Raw genomic sequence first — 21882 nt, forward strand, 5'->3', positions numbered from 1 at the left:
AAAACCTGCCCCAGGTGATACAGCCCGCACCACCCTGCATCTTGACCTTTGCAGAGCAACAGCAGAGGCCAAGATTATGGGTTTGAACAGTCTCAGGGAGCATCAGTGTCTGGATTGGGGGTGGAGCTGTCCACCCCACTATCCCAGGAACCTGACAGGTGCTTCTCCCTCAGAGAGGGAGACAGAAACTCCTGGTATCCAGCTGATCCCACTGGACTGCATACAAGGATCTCCACCCAGCCCAAGGCAGGGAAACATTCTGGGACAATATCAGAGTAGCAGCTCTGGGATGGGGAAACACACGCATCACTTTCCCTGAAATCTGAAAAGAACCTCCCCCTCATGGGATGCTCAGGGGTCTATACCCCCTATTCCACCTAAAGCCCTTTAAGAAACAGATTTTGAGTGATTAACATTAACAGCTGGCTGGCAGGCAAAGGTGGGCAAAGGTGGAGCCTCGGGAACCTGGAGAAGTTTGCTGACCCATCCCTGGATCCCGTGCTGGTCTTAGAGTGCAACTTGGCCCCTCCCACACACAGCCAAGTCCTGTGGAGACAGATACAAAGTGTGGATTGCTTGAAGCTTCAAACAGGTTGCTGAAAGCAAAGGAGGACAGTTTCTAACAGTGGTTAGCACCTAAGTACCTCCCAGAAAGCCCAGAATTGGTAGACAAAACAGTCAACCAGTTATCAGAAGAACAGGATCCAAAGTAAGCTCCTAGGAGGCAGTAAATTCTGTTGAGACTAATGCCACTTCACTCTCCCCCCTAGTATCTTCTTAATCTTTCTACTTTATTGATTTATTAGTTACTTACAATAGCCAAGATCTGGAGACAGCCTAAGTGCCCATCAGTAGATGAGTGGATAAAAAAGTTGTGGTACAATTACATAATGGATATAAACATAATGGATATTAAAAAAATAAACATTTTTTTAAATGTTCATAATTATCTGAAAATGTGGTGGCCTGAGTACAAATTGAAGACTCCATTCCTCTCTAGAATGTATGCCAAGCTGACTGAACACTAAGAGGTATGGGTTAACTTGCTCAAGACTGTTGGCTTGCAGGCTGGCCTCCGGAAAAAGGAGTTGGCCCTTGCAAAGCTCCATGGAAACTGGCCACATGCTTAAGGTAACCAATCACCAGTCAGCCTCAAGACGCCCTAAATCACACAGGCAAGACAGGCCTCTCATCCAACTCAGTGGCACAATCAAGAAACAAGTTTTCTTGCCCAGCAGGGCGTGGCTAAGCAGATGAGCATTGACCTAGGATCCAGATCGTTTGATTCCCGATCAGGGCACATGCTGGGGTTGCAGGCTCGATCCCTAGTTGGGGGCGTGCAGGAGGCAGCAGATCAGTGATGACTCTCTCATCATTGATGTTTCTCTCTCTCTCTCTCCGTCTCCCTGCCTCTCTCTGAAATCAATAAAGATATATTTAAAAAAAAAAAATCTCACTTATCAATATAACAGTAAGTCCTACTGGCTCTCACTCCAGAACATAAATTAAAACTATACTGTGCATTTACACATAAAGTACATCTTAATTTAGACCAGGTCACATTTCAAGTACTCAATTGCCACAAATGGCGATTGGCTACCACATTGTACAGTTAAGCTCCAGTTGATTGTGTATATAACCTGTTTACTATGATTACGGGATTATCAAGATGCTCTCAGTTAGCATTAATCTTACCTTCCCTAGCAACACTTTCTTAAAGGTGCATCCATTCCCTTTATAGGGCACCTTTTCATCTTGAAGTCCAAATCTATTGTTCAGTCCCAAGCTACCATCATGTATCTAAGGGCTTTTGGGTCTTGATGGTCTTGCGACTGTTTTGACGTTATAGTATTCATTTAAGGATATAATTTAGATGAAATCCTGCCTTGTATTACAAATGTCTACTCTGCAGTCTAAACATAACATAGAGAAGCTTTAAAAACTTCTCCAAGTTCCACTTTTAAATATCTAGTCAGAAGGAAATCAACCTTCACTGTCTTCCTTGAGACATTTGCATTTCTATCTCTGGAATCTTCTCTTGAAAAGAACATTTAAAAAAAAAAATTAGTTGGAAAGACCAGTAGATTGTCTTGACCTTTCATCTAAATATGGGCAAGAAAAGGCATTAACCTGGCTACAGTAAACGTATATTAGGCATTCCAAAGTCAATAAGAAAACTTGTAATTGGTTTTCATCTGTCACTTACCATCCAGTGAATTGAGAATTTAGAAACTTGCTTTTTCACATCTTCTAGAGATTTTTTTTTTTAAAGAACTTGTTTTTATACATCTTTGCAGCTTCTATCATAGTACTGTGCTTTCCACAAGCTTCATACATTATAGGTATTTAAGATTAGCAAATTTAATTCCAAGAAATAAGGCATATGTGAGATGATGATCAATTTCACCATTCAGATGGATTTCTTGCTGTATTTTTCCTTTAAAGCTAGACTTCATGTATTATTGCTTCCTCTAGTTAATTCTTTAGATGAATATAGTCTCTCATGAAATCAACCTTTGAAATAAAATATCATAAAATATCAGTACCTCTAAGGCTGTAGACTTAACAAGTAAAAACACCACCTAATATAATAACATTAACTATTAAACATTCAAAGAACAAGGATAGCAGCCAATTCAACATTGTCAAGTATTTACATGGTTTATATGATTTAAGTATTTGAAAGTTAATGTTGACTTTTTGGCAATCATGCAAGACTGGTATCCATTTAATTGTTCTTTTTCCTGAATCACTGCTATAACCACTCTAAGAGACTTTTTTCTTTTAAAACAATCTTAACAATCAAAGAATTTATAGAGATATTTATTCCATGAAAAAGTGAAAGAAATTTTGAAGTATTTTTCTTTTAAAAATGAATCCATTACATGGTTATATATTTTTATGGAAAACATTATGTATCAAAACAAAATTATTTGAGAAGCCTGGTATTGTTTTATATAAATCTCTTTAATGTCTGACTTTCTTGAGAACAGTTGAATTCTCGTATCTACTTGTGCATTCTGTCTGTTGTTGAGCTACGCTGTCTTGCTTGAAACATGTCAAGAAAATCCAATCTTTTTATGTGGACCAAGTAAGTGCTTTTAAAAGCCTTTTCAGATGATCATACATATTCTTGTTCAATACTGTTACCAAAAGCTGACAAAGAGATGTCTCTTAAAGGTTAGTTGCAATATGGAAGCTGAAGCCACATGGAAATTTTCGCACTGTTCTATTAAAATCCACTGGTGTACTTGGCTTTTTGAATGGATGTCTTACCACGCTGCATTGGTCATCATAAAATAGTGGTTCACCAAGTTACGCAGATTTTCCAAATAATGACACATTTTAGCACATGTCCGATCATAGTGGGATGCCATCAAGCTCAAGGTCTCCAGATATGTTTTCTAAAATCCTAACTTTTCTTGGAAAGCACAAATTTTATCATCAGCAACAATACTTTTATTTTCCTTGAAATGTCAGGATGTAGTTTGAGAAAAAGGTCCATCAATGATTCATTCAAGTAAAGCTGATATTTCATGGAACTAGTTGTTTGCAACTCAAAACATTTACATGTTTTCCCCAATGATCATCACACGTCATTGCTTCTGAATCTCTGCCTCAAATTAGGCTGGAATGCATGCAGTTCTTTGTGTGTACTTGGTATTTCATCACAGGATATTAAAAATACAGGTACTCAAGAGCTGAGATTTAATAACATGAAAAACTTTCATTGCTTTGTCAAAGACACTTGTGACAGGTTTTTCGTCTTTGAATTCTGAGAGTTCCCAGCAGTAAACAGTACAATGACCTATACCTATATAATGACTATTAATACAGTTTGGAACTACTGCTTTGTCTGATCCTACGGTGCCAGCAGTTTTACCAAGCTTTTCTAATTGAATCTTTTTATTGATATTAAATCATCAAGTAGTCAAGATGAGCACAGCAGTTTTTCCTATGGAAGCATGTTGCTTAATATTGTGAGCAGCTCAGTTTTCTTAAGTCTTCAGAATATATTTTTTAATTGTGACAAAATATGCATAAAAAGTTAGCATCATAAGGATTTTTAAATGTACAGAAGTGTTATCTAAACAAGGAAAGAACTCACTACCTCAAATGTGTAGGCAGAGAAACAATCCATCAAGTATCTACAAAGTAAGATGGTAGCACAGAAAGAAAATGAAAAGTCTCCACAAACCAAACACAAAGTCATGGAAGACTGATTTAAATGACAGAGAAGTCAAGATTATAATTATTTAGAAAATCAACGAGATTCAAGAAAACTAAGGCAGTTTAATTAGCATAAGAATAAAATTACTGAACACAATGAGTACTTTACCAAAGTGATTGAAACTATAAAAAAACAATGAAACAGAACTCCCGGAGCTGAAAATTCAATTAATGAGATGAAGAATGCATTAAAGAGCACTGGAAATATGCAAACCAGATGGAAGAGAGAAGAGCAAGTTCTAAAACAGAAACCTAGTAATATTTCAGACAGAGAGAGAATTAAGAGTTCTTAAAAAAATTAACGAACTCTACAAGAGCCCTGGCCTGGTAGCTCAGTTGGTTAGAGCATCGTCCCTATACACCGAAGATGTGGGTTTGATTCCTGGTTAGGGAACATACAAGAGGCAACCAGTGAATGCATAGATAAGTGAACAACAAATCGATGTCTCTCTCCCTTACTGGAGCTGAGGGAGGGAGGGAGGAAGAGAGGGCTCTATGAGAACAATCTGAACCCACTAGAAAGAGCTGTATAAAGATAATGGGTATACCAGAAGACAAGGAGAAGAGGACAATTGATCAGAACTTCCCAAACCTATGGAAGAGCTGTTCATTCAAATACAACCTAATAGAACACCTAATTAACTTAACAGAAAAACACTTTCTCCAAGACACATTATAGTAAACCTGTCAAAAGTTAATAAAGGTGTGCTCTCCTTCCCAGGAGCACACCAACATCTTTCTCTTCTCCTATAGGCATGCATCTCCTAAACTCTAAGGGGGCCCAGGAGACCTGCAACCCTGGGAGCAACAGGCAGTGGCACCTCATCCAGGGTAAAAAATTGTACCCGTCCCTAAGGCACCCTTTTCCCTGACTTCTCAGTGAGCCAAGCAGGCCCCGACTAGGCTCTCTCCTGTTGCTTCTTCTGTCCTAAGTCCTTTCTTGTTTCACTCTCGAAATATTAAAAAAATTTAATGACAAAGAATTCTCAAGGAAGTCAGAGGGGAAATGACAGTAAACTACAAAGGAAACCCCACCAGATTAATAACAGGTTTTTCAGTAGAAGCCAAACCCTACAAGCCAGGAGAGAACGGAATGATGTATTCAAAATATTGAAAAAGGGAAACCACCAGCCAAGAATAATATTTCCAGCAAAGTTATCCTTTAGATATGGAGAAACAAAGGCTTTTACCAAACAAAAGCTGAGGGAATTTATTACAAAACCTGCATTACAAATGTTGAAATGTGCACTTCCACCTGAAACAAAAAGACAAAACTATACAAAACATAGCAGAGGACAAGCAAAAGCAGGAAACTGGAACTTTATTTCAGAAATGGATATTAAACACAGCCAGAACACAAAAGATAAAATTGGGGTTGTAAGTACTCATGTATCAACAATCACCCTTAAGGTATATGTGCTGAACTCATCTATTTTTTTTTAAATTATTTTTTTAATCCTCACCCAAGGATATTTTTTCCATTGCTTTTCAGAGAGTGGAAGGGAGAGAGTGGGAGAGGTGGCGAGGAGAGAGAAATATTGATGTCAGAAACATCAATTGGTTGCCTCCCACAGGCACCCTGACAGGGGCCGGGGATGGAGCCTGCAACTGAGACACAATGTGCCCTTGGCTAGAATTAAACCTGGGACCCTTCAGTCCACAGTCTGTCGCTCTAACCACTGAGGAAAAACCAGCTAGGGCCTGAACTCACCTATCAGCTCCAAAGACAAAAACAGGCTCAAAGAAAACAGGTAGAAAATGATGCTCCAAGGAAATGGCATCCAGAAAAAAGTTGCCAGATTTATATCATATAGAACAGATTACAAGATAAAAACAGGTAACGAGAGACAAAGACTGAAATTGTATAATGATAAAGACAGTCCATCAAGAAGACGTAACACTTATTATGATATATGCACTCAACAGGGAACACCAAAAAGTATAAAACAAGTTATTAACAGAACTAAAGGGAAATATTAACAATTATACAGTAACAGTAGGGGACATTAATACCTTACAGCAAGAGATAGATCATCCAGACAGAAAGCCAACAAAAAAATATTGACCTTAAAAGACACATTAGACCAGATGGATTTATTTGACCTTTAGTAAACTTTCCATCCCAAAATGACAGGCTACCCATTCTTCTCATGTGCATATGGAACAATCTCAAGGAAAGATGATTTGTTGGGACACAAGTCTCAATAAATTTAAAAAGTCTGAAATCATACCAAACATACTATCTAGCCACAATGGTATGAAACTAAAGACCAACTACAAGAAAGCAGAAAAACCCAAAATATGTAGAGATTAAACATGTTATGAACAACTATTAGATAAAAAGAAATAATATCAAAATACAGAGACAAATATGCCTTCACCAGTGTGGCTCAGCTGGTTGGAGCAATGTCCCGTACACCAAAAGGTCGTGGGCTCAATTCCTGGTTGGGCACATACCTAGGTTGTGGGTTCAGTCCCTAGTTGGGACAAGAATGAAAGACAGCCAATCAGTGTTTCTCTCTCACATCAATGTTTCTCTCTTCTCTCCCCTAAAATCAATGGTGTTAGCCCACGGACTGAAGGGTCCTGGGTTCGATTTGGGCCAAGGGCACGTAGCTCAGTTGCAGGCTTGATCCTAGGCCCGGGTTGGGGTACATGTAGGAGGCAACCAATTGATGTGTCTGTCTCACATCAAGGTCTCTCTCTCTCTCTCCCCCTTCCATTCTTTGAAAAGCAATGGAAAAAATATCCTCAAGTGAGGATTAAAATAATAATAGTAATTAAAACTTACTACAAAGCTATAGTAATCAAAATAGTATGGTACTGTCAGAAAACCAAACACACAGAAAAATGGAACAGAATTAAGGGCCCAGGAATAAACCTACACATACATGGGCAACTAATATTCAATGAACAAACCAAGAATATAACATGAAAAGGAAGTTTCTTCAATAATTTATTGTGCAAAACAATAAAACGAGACTACTACCTTACACTACACACAATAACTAACTCAAAGTGAATTAAATACTTGAATGTAAGACCTGAAACAATAAAATACATACAAGAAAACATAAGCGCTGAGCTATGGACACTGGTCTAAGAGGTGTTTTTTTAACTTAAAATTCAAAAGCAAGGAAAACAAAAGAAAAAAATAAACAAATGGACTACATAAAAGCTTCTGCACAGCAGGAGAAACCATCAACAAAAAAGGCAACCTACTAACTGGGAGAAGATAAGTTATTTATATCCAAAATATATAAATAACTCATACAACTCAACCAACTGAAAAACAAACATCTTTAGACATGTTTTAAAGAAAGACATATGGGTGGCCAACAGACATGTGAAAAGATGTTCACTATCACTTACTAGGGAAATGGCAATCAAAACCACAGTGAGATATCACCTCATACCTGTTAAAGTGGTTTATCATAAAAACAAAATAACACATGTTGGAAAGGAAGTAGAGAAAAGTGAACCCTCGTATACTGTTGGTAGGAATGTAAATATGGAAAACAGTATAGAGGTTCTTCTAATGTCTAAAAACAGAACTAGCATATGATCCAGCAAGTCTTCCTCTGGGTATTTACCCCCCAAATACACAAACACTAATTTGTAAAGATACATGTAAAAAACCCACTGCCCCCACTCTGTTCACTGCAGCATTATTTACAATAGCGAAGACATGGAAACAACCCAAGTGTCCATGGACAGATGACTGGGGAAAAATGATGGGAGACATAGATGTATACACATAAACACAATGGAATACTAGTCAGACATAATAAAGGTTAATTATTGCCACTTGTGACAGAATGGATGGATTTTTTTTTTAATGTTTTTTTATTGATTTCTGAGAAGAAGAGAGGGAGAGAGAGAAACATCAATGATGAGAGTCATGGATCGGCTGCCCCCTGCGTGCTCCGTACTGGGGACCAAGCCCGCAACCCGGGCATGTGCCCTGACCAGGAATCGAACTGCGACCTCCTGGATCATAGGCTGATGCTCAACCGCTGAGCCACACCAGCTGGGCAGCATGGATGGATCTTGAGTATTATGTTAAGTGAAATAAATCGTATGAAAAAAAACTAAAAAAACAAAACTAAACTATGACTTCACTCACTGTGGAATATAAAACAAAAATAAACAAACAAAAACAAAATCATAAATGCGCACAATAGAAGGGTCTTCACCAGAGGGGAAGGCAAAGTGAGTAAAAGGTTCAAATATATGCTAACAGAAAGAAACTACGCTTTGGGCATTGAGCATGCAACATGGATGTTGAATTATCATGTTGATAATCTGGAACTTATATAATGTTATTAATATTACTTCAATAAATTTAAATTAAAAAATAAAAACACTTTTCTAAAATGTGTCCTATCCTGAAGGTAGGAAATCAAACACAAATCAATCCATTTGGATTTCAAATATATATTTTTAAAAATAAATGTTTATTTCAAGTATAAAAAGTAATGTTTCAATATTATTCAAAACTCTGTCAGTTTAACAAGTATAAAAGACTTCTGACAAAAAGTTTACAATTAGGTATAAAATACTTAGGAATATACTTTGACATTCACAGTGAGCACATTGGAAAACTAAGTTTTGCCAGTAAGTTTCAGAAACAAAAATATATTTGCAGTTCCAGCTAAAATAATGAAGTCCTTAACTGAAGAATATTTCTCCCTCAGAATAGTGGGCATTTCAAAAATAAGATTTGCATACGCATTCCTTTTAAAATAATAGTATACTTGGCTCAATAATTTTGAAATACAATACCTCATGGTTTCCCTGAAAAATACCATCTATTTCTTTTATCTGCTACCCACAAATAAGATTCTCAAGCCATTTTAAGTAATTTCAATGATACACATAACCTAAATGGAAACCAACTCTGAGAAATTTTATCATAGAAATTCTGTGTATTTCCAGCAAAGTATTCTGAACAGAAAATGACCAAAAAAAGTTCACGGCAATTACAGAACCATCAGAAGAACTGAAGTCTCAAAATTATTTTAAAGGACTGCTACCAAGGCTTCTGCTTCTCTTCTCCAGGTACATCTTTTTGTAGGACTGAAATATTCTCTTTGAATCCTTTACTGGGTTTTGTAGTGTCTCAAATCCATCTGCACTGAAGGTTCTCTTGGCGTTTCTTGAATTAGCCAAACCATTATCATCTAAGGAAACAGAAATTTCATTTATTTACTTTATTATTCTCTTAATGTTAGTGATCAAAACAATCAGAGAAAACGCGCATTCCTCTCGGATAAAAAATTAGGACAAGAAGTTAAAAGTTTGACCAAGTACGGCTTTTTTCAATCGGATTATAAATTACACACAGGACATCTTTCTTGACTGTCCTTTGGGGTTGTTTTCTACTCTCATTACTGTCTTATCTGTCTAGGGCCGTTCTGTGCTACCTTCTTCCTTGCTCAGTAAAAATCTCATTTATCATTTGGACACTATTAAGTGACCTTAACAGCAATCTGAACTAGCAATACGAAGAGCACAAACACCAACCAGCTCCAAACAGTGAATGGATCACTTTAAAACTCTGGCCTCGTTGTGCATCAGGTATTCCAAGGGTTGCCTGTAATTTCTCATTAAACTGTTTCGGTGCTGCACTGGCCTCACTGTTCCTTTAAATCCAGGTTTTCAGATTTTGTGCAATTCTAGACGTGCCTCTTTATTTCACTGACGGTTCCCCAGATTCAGAATTCCCATGCTTTTCATTCCTGTTCTAGCCATTCCTTTCTGGATGAGTTTAAACTTTCTGCCTGGGTAGGTCAAGTATTCTGTCTTCTTAATCTGCTTCAAGTTCTTCTACACCCTCATTCTCTTCTCATGACATCAGTTGCGCTGATGCCTGGAGTGGGTCTCTATGTTGCTTTCCGTTGGATTCTGTTACTACTTCTTCACACTCTGAACTCTGCTACAAAATTTAGATGTATACTTATTTAAAATGTTTCTTTATAGCTGTTTGGGAGTCATGACATGTTTTCCTCTCACTTCACATAGGCTCACATTCTCCAGTCTCTTCATCTTGGTATTTCACCTTTCACTCTTTCCGAGGCCTCATCAGACTTCGACAGAGTTCTACAACTTGTATAACTGGTTCTCCCCTCATCTCATTGTGATGAGATTTCTGTTAAAAGGATATACACCACTGCTTCCCTCTCTATAGCATGACAGAAAATAGGAGGGAATGTCTTCCTGCCATTCATCTGTGCAGCTGCAGATCTCATTGTGCTTGCGCCCAGTTTGTGTTTTCATCATGGTTTTCAGTACTGATGTTCCACCTTCCCTAGTAATTGCTCATCCCGTTTGTGGCTGTTTTTATTCTATCTACCACCTCACGTCTGAGAGCCTTTGGTCAACCTGTACATGCATCTATCTTCTGAGTCTTTTCATATTTAGATTCCAAGTATGGCTCTCACTTTCTCTTTGGGGTAATATTTATGTCTCTCCTGTTTCTATGGTCCTTTCTTGTTTCCATCTACACACACGTCTATTTTTCTAATTTCCTGTGTTCCAAAATATATCAGATCCCCTTTTATGGTCGCTTTCCTGTTCTGATTAAGAGGGCACTTCTCCTCCTTTGATTCAACTTAAGTTTTTTCCTATATGCACCTTCAATGTGTATGACTCAATTTCTACAAGTATTTGTGCTTTCAACAGTCTTTTCAACTTGTCATTCCTCTTTTTTTGAAAATGTGCTTCCCTTTCCTGTCGCTTATGTTGAAATTGCTTTGCTCCATTTTCCAGCAACTCTAAACCCTTGTCTTTAACATATTCAACTGACCAAAACTAAGACAAAACACCAGAACGTGAGCTTCTAGTTCTCAAGGCAAAACCCTAAATATAAACTAGATTCATTCCACTAATTAAACTGGATATGAAAAGCTCTGGTTTTATGGTTGGCCCTCAGCCCAAATCCCTCCCCAGCCAAAAAAAACTTTAGCAGCATCAGTCTCTCATCATCAAAATAACTCAATTCCACACTTAGGAAACAGATCACTTCCCTCCTGATATCTTCCTACCACTGATACACACAAACACTGTATCTTTTTGGGAGGGGCGGGGAAACAGCGGATACAGAGTTTATTCAATATCTAGCACAGACTGGCTAAACTGCCTTCTACCACATGAACAGAAAGACCTCAGAAAAGGCAGAGTTGTTATAAAATCCCTTTAATTCAGTTCTCTCCCAGTTACAAGCTGTCAGGCGGCCAGTGGAATATGCCATGCTCCCTCCGCATTAACAATACTGAGCCTATCACTGTTAGTATCAAGATATACATCTGTGTCACCATGAAAAACAGCATTTGCTGCCCCTCATGTCTTACAACAGATATAAAAAAGTATAAATATATTTATAACCTTGTCCCACACCTAGACATGAAAGCTCAGGGTTCTAGGCACTAAGAAGAGGGGCTGGGACAGCCAGCATGAGGTCTGTTCAAAGGGAAGCACCTTGGACCTGTCAATGCAGGACTGCACAAGGTGAAGGATTCAGCTGATACTCAAGGGCTGCTTTTGGGGTAGACAATAACAACAGAAAACTTTGGTCCAAAATTTGCAGGACAAAAGAAACCCTGAAAATTTTAAGAGCCCTTGTCCTCCCAGACAGAGGACAGGTTAGGTGTAAGGCTCTGGGGCTTTCTAGGAAGAACCCAGGCTCCTCAGTAGCCCCCATCATGTCTGCCCTGGAATCTAGATTCTGCCCTGCAACTTAACTACCAGGAACAAAAGGCACAGTGCAGAAGGTCATATAAGGAGGAAATGCAGATTATACTCATACCATTTTTATAAACGCTATATAAAAGGCTACCTTTTTATTTCTTTTGCATGTAAATGAAGACTAGAACATTTGGTCAACTGAAAATATTGCTACGCACAGATGTCTGCAACTGCATCAAGGCAAAATTCAGAGGTTTACGATGAAACAAAGCTCCAAGCTGAAGCAGCAGCAGGGACACACCTTCAGGGGTCTCAGCCCAGCAGGGGAACCTCAAGCCAGGAGTAGAGAGAATCACACACTTGATTAAATGGAGGACTGAAATGTTGGCACACCTCGCAGCTGGCAGCCTCCTGCTAGGTCAGGTACATGATCCCTGCAGGAGGCAGTCCCCTCAGTCCCCAAACCCCTAAGCACTTGATACAAGAAAGCTCTGCCAAGAGCAGTGCATTTTAAGCCACAAGAAATCCGAGTGGAGGTTTGGGACTGCCCACCCCACAGGCTGCAGAGGGCACAGGAAAGGGGGCTAAGGAGGAACAGGCGTATTGTCAACATGTAATCAAGAACCTTGAGGCCGGCACCCCATCTCCACGAGGTAAGCAGGATGAATTAGATTTAATTTTTCAAACAATAGGCAAACTGATTTCTCTTTAAAAAATAAAATGAAATAAAATCTCTGGTTTTTTAAGGTCACTTCAGCTGCTTTTAAAGTGGCTATGTTCTGGAACGACGGAGCTGGTCCTTGGCGTCGTACCTAGATGGTGGACTTGGAAAAGGACACCTGCAGGTAGTGGTTCTCACCCAGGTTGTGGTTGTGCAGGTCAATGAGAGCCTGGATGGCTTCCTCCACTGAACCCATCTGGATGATCAGTGCCATCTTCCTGCTTCTCTTGAAGAACCTGAACCCTTTGATAATTCTGCCGTCGCTGGAGAAGATCTTGAGGTGATCCTCAGATGTTGAGGGCAAAATGTTGGAGAGGTCTGAGGGTGAGAAGATGTACTGGAAGTCCTCAGAGTCTGGCTTCCTGAAGCGGTGCAGGGGTGACGTCGAATAGTCCTTGGTGAGGTCCTGCTCCTCCTGGCCCTTGCACGGCAGCTGCCCATTCTGGTGCTCGGAAAGCGTGATGCACAACGGCTTCCTGTGTATCTTGTGCCCACTGAGGTGGATCATGGCCAGCTGGGCCTGGATCCCATCCACCATCTGCACCAGGGCATTCTCCTTACTCAACAAAATCTTCACCCGCTGCACATCACCATACACACCAAAAAGAATAAAGAGGCTCTGGAGTGTGACTCTCAGGGTTGAGGTTGCAGACCAGCAGGACAGAATTTCCAGGCCCTACCAGGCGTGGGATGGCGAAATGGCCTACCACTGGTGCCCCTGCCATCGACAGGATGGCCAGAGAGGGCAGGGCCCAGAGCAGACTGGGACTGTAGAGGCCTGCAGCTGAGTCTGACACCCTAGGTACACCGAAGGCCGTAGCCATGCTCTGGTCCAGTGGGCAGGGCAGGACAGGCATAGTCGTGGCTCCTGTTATTATTGTACTCGACACTGAGGACGGTGACCTTGGAAAACTCAATGTGGAGTGTGCAGCAAAGTAGATGCTCAGCCCGTTCAGCAATGCTTTTCTGTGCTGGGCACCCTCAGGTTTGACATATTGCAGCAGTGCTTGGAACCTGTTGTTCTTGATGAAAGTGATGATTTTCAGAACTATGCCAAAGTGGGAAAAGATCTGGTGAAGCATGTCTGCAGTGACTAGACAGAACAGGTTCTCTATGATAATCCTGAGCACTGGGCTCTGGCCTTTCACCGCCATCCCAGCATCCACAGCACCAGTGGAGGCAGCCAGAGCCAGGTTCTTCGACTGGCCAGAGTTCACGGCCTGCAAGGCTGACTGGACCTGTGCCTGGTTGGGTGAGCTGTCGGTCTTGAGTTCCTTGTGGTTGGAGAACTGGATGCAGATGGGTTGGCCGCGAAGCATGGGCATTGTGGAGGTGTAGTAGTTCACCATCGCGTTGGCTGCCTCCTCCATGTTCATCTCAATAAAGGCCTGGTTCTTCCCTTTCAGCATCAGGAGGCTGGTGACCCTTCCAAAGCGCTGTCCTCAGTGACATCCCTCGAGAACTTCCTGAAGCAGATCACTCTGGAGAGTACACCTGCACTTCTGTTGTCACCTTTGAACTTCTTGCTATTATTTCTGTTTGCTGTGGAAGCTCAATTGGGTCCGTTAGTAACATAGGCAGAGAAGAGCTCATCAGAACCCCGCTTGGTACCAGCTGCTTTGTCAGGGACAATGCCGTTCATGGCACACAGAAGAGATTCACAGGGATTGGAGTGCAGGTGCCGGAACGGCTCTGAGTTATAGACTCCTGAATCATTTTTAAGTGAATAAAAATCACACTTCATCATAGTTGCAGCTTATATATAATCCAGCTTATATATGATAGAGTAACAGAAAAGCAAAGAAAAAAATTAAATAGATGATGACATTACCTATTTCTTGGTTGGCTTCTGGAATCCTTTTCTCCTCAAGTGAACCTTTTATCCAGTCTTCTTTTGTACTTTTTATTCCTGTAACTATTTAAATATTTATTTTCAGATATTTACATATTACTATTCACCACTTTTAGTAGTATAATGAAGAAAAGTCAGGTAAGCCTAAAACAGACTTAGAACATATTAATATAGTCACATACTAAACAGGAAAATGTTTTCTCATATTTGAAGTGCCTAATTAACTCCCAATTGAAAAACGTTGCTCTAAAAGTTCACCTTCACTATGTAATTATGTTTCGCCCACTTGGGCTGAACACCAACACATTTCAAGGTATTTAAAGCCACATGAGGGAAACATCATTCACATTGCCTCCAACCACTTTCAATGTTCCCATTACCTCCATGCCTCCTAAGAACCTAGTTAAAAGCATGAAGTGAAATCACCAATGCTTTACAAAATAAACTGTATATGTTTTAATCATACATCCCTTTCGCCTTCCAAGAAAATGTACCTTATTTACACTGTTACATTATGCACCTTAATGGATACTGTCTGAAAAGCACAGGAGAAACAGATTCCCATTCAAATCTTTCAGTTTTTCAATCTGGGATTCTCATCACAATGTTTTATATATAATATCCACAACTCCTAAATGTTTCCATGCTACTACTAATAATTAAGTCATCTATTCTTTCCTTGCCTCCTGTAGTACATTGAGAATTTTATCATTCAGCTAACCAATGGTCATGTTTGCCATTCTAGGTTTAGTGACTTAACATTGGACAATACTGCTTCCACGGTCCTCCCTTTCATGAGTAGACCAGACGTTACCACTTTAACTATAGTGAGAACAGTCAACTGTTTCAAAGATGGTAACAGGTTAAACATTTACAAAGTATAAAAAGTTTCACTAATAATCATTACGTATCTCCCAATATTTAGACAATAATTTCAAAACCAGAGAACTATGAAATTTCAAGTCCAAAGTGAATCAACAAGAGTTAATACTCTCTAAATAACATATACATTTCTAACTTAACACAATAAATATCTTTCCACAACATAGGATTCTTCGTACAAAAGGAAATCTTTGTATTTGGCAGATCTTACAATTTTATATGCCTTATCATTAGTACAAGCTTATTACAATTTATAATAAGAAGATAAAGTTAAGATAACTATTACCCAATCAACTACTGACTTACTGAGAAATACAAATAAATAATGGCAGAAACACATTCTCTTTCCTGGCTCCCTAGATGACAGGAAAGGTGCTAACCCACTTTTTGACCCAGTGCTTTACAATATTGCAGACACCATCAAAAAAATCATACTGGACCTTGCACAGTGGCTTGCTCCTTCCTGGGACAAGGCTGTAGATCCTTCTGTACTTCAATGGAGTTTGTATTCTTATTAATCAGTCCATCTGGACACAATTTAAACTCCAGCATGCTTTGTTTTTCCGTGTTTTTCTTAGGTAAAAGTTTCTTAGGTTTATTTTCCATTCTCTTCTCTTTATTAGACTTCTTGGGCAAACTCTCAAGTTTTGTGAGACAAATGCTCTGGTGTTCAGTGCATTTAAATGCAACTCTGTTCAGATACTGTTTCCTTTGCTCCTTTGCTTGGGGTGACATCTGGCTACGTTCAACTCCATTATTAATACTGCTTAAATTTTTGTCTAATTTGGCTTTGTCGATCCACATTTTATCAGCCTGCTTTCTACCAACTGTTTCTTTAACACTCCCCGAAAGGGATGATTTAGACACACCAGAATGGTGAGGTTTGAGATTTTTATCCAAAACTTGGCTTGTGCAAGTACTTAATGACTCTTTAGATGTCTGCACACTGCTACTGGGTCCCTCATGGGATTCCCCACAACTCCCCACTTGCACAGAAAGTTTACTGGACCTCACGTACTGAGAATCGCATGGTATATTTTCCCCATCGTTTTTCCTTGATGCTTTCATCATTTCTTTAAGCTTCTGCCTTTTTAAGTACTCCTTTGGTGATATAACCCTTTTACTATCTTTAGAGCATGAGGACTTAACAACTGATACTATCTTTTCTTTAACTTTGGCTCTTCCATCTGTGTTTGACAAAGAACTATGTATTTTAAATGTGCCGCCTCCATTTTTATCCTGCTCTTGTTTATCGTATTTCACCCTCTTTATCTCCGAATGAAGCATGCTCCCTTCACCTGACCGCCTTTTTCCTGAAACTTTTTGTTCAGAGTCACCTGCTTTCAATGTTCTCTTTTCTGGCAACATTGGATGTATCAAAGAACCATTCTTCATTTGCAGATCTTTACTTTTAATTTTCAAGGAACCTGCCTTTGCTTTTAGCAGACCGGAGTTTTGTATTATAAGCTTTCTCTGCAAACTCTCTCGAGGAAATTTTATTTTATTACTAGAGTGAAAAGTTACCTCATGAAATTTCAGTTTTCCTTTCCTTTTGTGACTTTCCAAGGAATCTAGTTTTGTATCACCTTTAGATAAAGGTTGACTGGATAATTCTTGTTCTGTTCTTCGTGAGCTTTTTGTTTTGGATATATCTTTTATATTGTTGCCTTGTTCTATTTCAGGAAAATGGTTTGTCCCATCCGGAAAAGACAGAGCAGTCTTCGGACTGTTATTTGGAGGATTATTAAGTACTATGGAAACATCTCTATTACAGGTGCTCTCTCCTTGCTTACAACTGTTGGTCTCCAAAGAACACTGATCTTTCCCTTTTTCTACCTTTGAAGTTGAGTCCTTGATGGAATTACACTGGCACTTGGGTACTCCTTCATAAACCATAGAGAGCCACCCCAATGCACAGCAACGGATATCATCTTTCTCGAAAGCCATTACAGAATTACAATTTTCTCCATCTGTACGTACTTGTGGGTCACACTGGCTCCCTTCTTTCGTGACAGGGTTTTCTTTCTCAGGTTCTGTCAATTTGCCTACCTCAAATGGCTGATGATTCTGTTCAGGAAATAATTCTTTCATTTGCTCTGAGTTTAATATTGTAATTTTTATTTGGTCTGTCGAGTCTTTGGAGTCACAGCTGGTTTTATCACAAGACTCATCTTTTGAGATTCGGTCTGTTATTTGTTGTGTTAGAGAACCTTCGCATGTTGTGTTCACAGCTTCAATACCATACGGAAACTCTTTCAAAAGCTCCGACAGCTGATCGTGTGGGTATAAGGTGGATGTGTTATCATCGAGAATCTCATTTGCTGCAGGATCCTGGGCAGTGTAACTGCAGGACACATCGATTTCCTGAGGGTTACCGTCCTGCTGAATAGTTGATAAACACGTATCTTTGGCTGTGCTTTCTTTTTTAGTAATATGCTTCAAATTGCTTTCCTCTATAACTTCACTACTTGCTTCAACATTCTTCAAAAGTGACGACTCTGGAGGTTGCAGTGACTGTGATTGATCAGGTATTTTATGTGAAACACCTCTGTACTGTACAAAACTATCTTTTTGTAAACCAAACTCTTTATTTTCAGGAACGTTGTCTATTTGTTCTTTTTGTTGTCTACTACTGGTCACTTGGAGATTGGGTAAAGGTTCCTGTGGCTCATCCTTCTTCACAGGAGGTGGGTTGAATATCTTTGCTATTTGGGAATTATAAGATGTATCACCTTCAACCAGAGAACATATGTTGTCAATCTTCAACAAATCACTATTCACAGTATCACTGTCCCTTGATTTAGATGAGGCCTGCTGATCACTCACAGGACAGTGAGTATCTGGTTCTGATTTGACATGGTTTCCTTGGTTGGTGTTAGGTGTACCTTCTGAATCACCATTAGTTGGTGCATTTTGCTTTTCCTTCTGAATTAGTGGGAAAATCTTGGTGTTTGTTGTACTTGTAACTGGTTCCTTTACTTTCAAAGCAGCAGTAACTCTTGTATTTTCTATCAACTGATTCTGTAAGCTACAAACACTGCCTTCTTTAATAACTGGATACACTGTTTCAGGTAACGGTTCAGATGTTATTCCTTTGACAGGCAATGTTTTCATATCTGAAAGAATTAAGGGTGACACTACAGCAATCTGAAGTTCTGTTCCCTTTGTAATAGCTGCACCTGAAGCCTCATAATTTTGCACCACCATTGGCAGAGTTGTTACTTCTGAGCAGTTTACCACCTTATTCTGAGAATTTCCCACAACTGAAACTGGAGTCTTATCACAGACTTCCCCAGGTTTTGGGAGTCCAACTGTTGTTCTGTTTGTTGTAAACTCATTACACTGTTTTTTTCCTGTAGGTTCTGAAGATTGCTTTTTCCACAGAGAAAGACACGTGGTTATCAATTCCATAGAACAGTGACCGTCACTTTTCGGAGTTATTCCATTTGGTGAAGGTTTATGGTCAAGGCAAAAAGCATTTTGTGAAATCTTGCCATTTATATTACAAGGGCTTGCAGTTTCCATGGTTTTCAAGTTCACCTGGTTACCAGTGACTTGGGTATTGGATTTCATTTCAAAACTGTGTGGTTTAGAATGCTGAATAGTTTCACAACCATCTTTTACTAACGTCTTCTCAATTTTATCTCCATGTGCAAGGAGACCGAGAAGTAGCCTATTTTTATTTAGATGTTTCGAAGCATATTCCTCAAAGGCCAGAGACTGGGGAACAAAATTTGTTTCAGGATTTGTTTGCACATTTTCAACACTGACTGCATTTGCTGATGAAAGCTGGGTGTTATTTAATGCTGCATGAGTACTCTCGACAGGTGATGTCTTTAAAGAAGTTGTAACGTTCAAATTATGTAACTGGTCTGGCACTGCCACCTTTCCCGCACACACCGAATTTAGAAACATGGAATTGACCTGGTTAAAATTTAGGCAGTGGGTGTCCTGAATGTTAGGATTCAGTGCACTGTGTGTTCTGTTTGTTTCTTCTGCAGTTTCCATTACTGTGGGTGGTTTATCCCCTGCAGTCTCTGGAGTGACTAGGTTTACCTGTGGTCCAGACTGGGTTTTTGCAGTTTGTTTCAGAGACAGCTCGGAATTTTGAGCTAATTCACCATAAGAATTTTTACTTGTCTTAATACAACCTGCTGACAGTAAAATTTTATTGATTTTAATTTTCCTTGCCAGTTCAGAAAATTTCTTTTTTATTTCTACTAATGTTTTAATATCCCTCACCAACTTTTCTTTTGTGAAACTTGTGTCGAGTACTTGATTTGAAGTTAGGTTGCAAGAATCTACTCTTTCTTCTTGAATATGTTGAGGAAGAATCTGAACACCATCCACAGAAGATCTAATGGGGTCATTAAAAGGCTGACTGACATTAGTATTTACTTTCACATTACATAAATTTCCAATCATGCTGACGTTTTCGTTGAGGTTTTGCTGTTGAAAGCCTCTGCAAAAGTCTTTCCTCATTTCAGATACATGTGCTTCTTGACTCTGAGGAACTTCTACAGAAGAGTGCTGAATAACATGCTGAGTATTTTGCAAAGGCTGGCTTGCATATCTACAGTCATAAGGAGGAAGAGGTCTTTTGTCCATCTGAGGAGCTGCATATTGATAGGACGGTACAAGTGCGGTCTGCTTTGACCGTAAAGTCAGTGAAGAATTTGGAGGATGACTATTTTTAACTCGTAATGATGTAAGTGGCATAGGATTTTGTTTCTGAAGAGTAGGACATTGCAAAAAGCTTTGTGATGGGTAACTATATTGCTCTGGAAGTGGTCTATAATCTGGATAAGTCACTCCATTGGGTGTATACTGTTGTGCCCAGTCACCTTGTCGCTCTGATAAAGATGAGGTAAGTCTCTGGTTTCCTTGATAAGTTATAGGAACTCTTACAGAATTAGAAGGGACCATCTGTCCTTGCATAAAATAGGTTTCTGATGTTACAAATTGATTTTGTAGTGCATTTACATTGGGTATATTAGTTCTAAAACCAGTCTGCTGAGATACAGTTGGCCCAGTATGAGAAAACACAGAATTCCTCACTGGTGACTTTGACCACACATTTTGTGCAATTCCTGAAGACATTTGCAAACTGTGATTTAGTTGCTTGGGTCCTTTCACATTTGCAGATGTTATTCTTTCTACTGAAGCTTGTGAGGCAAAAACTGTCCTACTAGACATATCAGATAAGGAGATTTGTTGAGTAGTTTTATAATTTCTGATGTTGAGCAGTGGCTGTGAAACTGCATTTGAATTACTGAGAAACATGCATGCAGGCTGGTTACTCCCAGGAGAGTTTAAAGAACCTTGAGATGGTGTGTTTATTAAACTCGGCTCCAAAAAAGATGACTGGTTTTTAGGATACAACGGTGGTAAGGTGACAGTCTCTGGTTTTGCATTCCAATTCATTGTTGATTTGATGTAGTAGAAGTATATTAAAAGTCAGGTTTTTTTAAATCCAAGGAATCTGTAGAAAATAAAAACCTTTTATTAAGCTATTTTTGCCTGTACAGAACTTCTTAAAAAATTAGTTTACCTTAACACCAATGCTGACTATATCTATTATACTTCCTGAAACCTCAGACTAGACAAATCCTCATCTTTAATTTTGGAAAGGGGAAGAGCAAATGAGGAGACAACAATAAATATGACGAATGCCATTAAATACTTCTGGGACATAACAGGAATTCATTCTACACAATACAGTTAATATTTTATTTGTTACGTTTAAGTGGTGATTACTTTCTGCTTTTATTATTGTAACCAGCTCTTTATTCTAAGTAATCCACATTCACTATTAAAAACAGATTAAAAAATATGCCCAACCAGCGTAGCTAAGCGACTGAGCATCAACCTATGATCCTGGAGATCACGATTCAATTCTGGGTCAGATCACATGCCTGGGTTTTGGGCTCGATCCCCACCAAGGGGCATGCAGGAGGCAGCCAATCAACGATAGAGATTGGCTTCTTAATTTTCCTCCTTTTCATTTTTGTTATGCCAGACTCAGTAAGTGAGCTGTGAAGCATCTCCTCTTTTGTCCTTTAGAAGAGATTATATTGGATTATTCTATGAATGATTGGTAGAATGCTAGAATGCCCCAGTGAAGTTGTACGGGCCTGGCATTTTCTTTGTGAAAAGATATTTAGTTTCTTTGAAGAGATAAGGTATTATGTCAGTCCTGATTAGGTGTGTTTTTCAAGGAATTTCTTCATTTCACCTAAATTTTGAATGTATTAGAATAAAGTTACTTAAAGTAAATATTTGTCATTTTAATGTCTGTATGGGTCTAGGGATAGTCTAAGGCTGTGTTGACTTTTTTCCATGATCAGTGATGTGAGTGCAGAGGCTTAATGATTTTTTTTTTTTTTAAAGAATCAGCTTGTGGCTTGTTGAATTTCTGTACTTCCATTCATTATTTTGTTTACTGTCTTTATTTCTTTAATTTCTATGGTTTACCTTATTATTCTCACTTCTTGTGATGTGGAGATTATTT

The 21882-nt window shown here is 39.1% G+C and overlaps 1 protein-coding gene across 1 annotated transcript in view; it reads right to left on the bottom strand.

The window, feature by feature from the left end:
* Window positions 1–9424: 9424 nt before the first annotated feature.
* RESF1 (retroelement silencing factor 1) overlaps window positions 9425–21882 on the bottom strand; it is a 32151-nt gene continuing 19693 nt past the window's right edge. Inside the window, 7 exon segments of the mRNA XM_087814733.1 lie at window positions 9425–13272; window positions 13274–13474; window positions 13476–13572; window positions 13575–14072; window positions 14075–14344; window positions 14469–14552; window positions 15812–20853. Of these exon segments, the coding sequence (XP_087670859.1) occupies window positions 12729–13272; window positions 13274–13474; window positions 13476–13572; window positions 13575–14072; window positions 14075–14344; window positions 14469–14552; window positions 15812–20795 (6678 nt within the window). The 5' untranslated portion in view covers window positions 20796–20853 and the 3' untranslated portion in view covers window positions 9425–12728.

The sequence above is a fragment of the Miniopterus natalensis genome, chromosome 2, assembly GCF_054644295.1.
Source record: "Miniopterus natalensis isolate mMinNat1 chromosome 2, mMinNat1.hap1, whole genome shotgun sequence".
Classification (NCBI taxonomy): Eukaryota; Metazoa; Chordata; class Mammalia; order Chiroptera; family Miniopteridae; genus Miniopterus; species Miniopterus natalensis.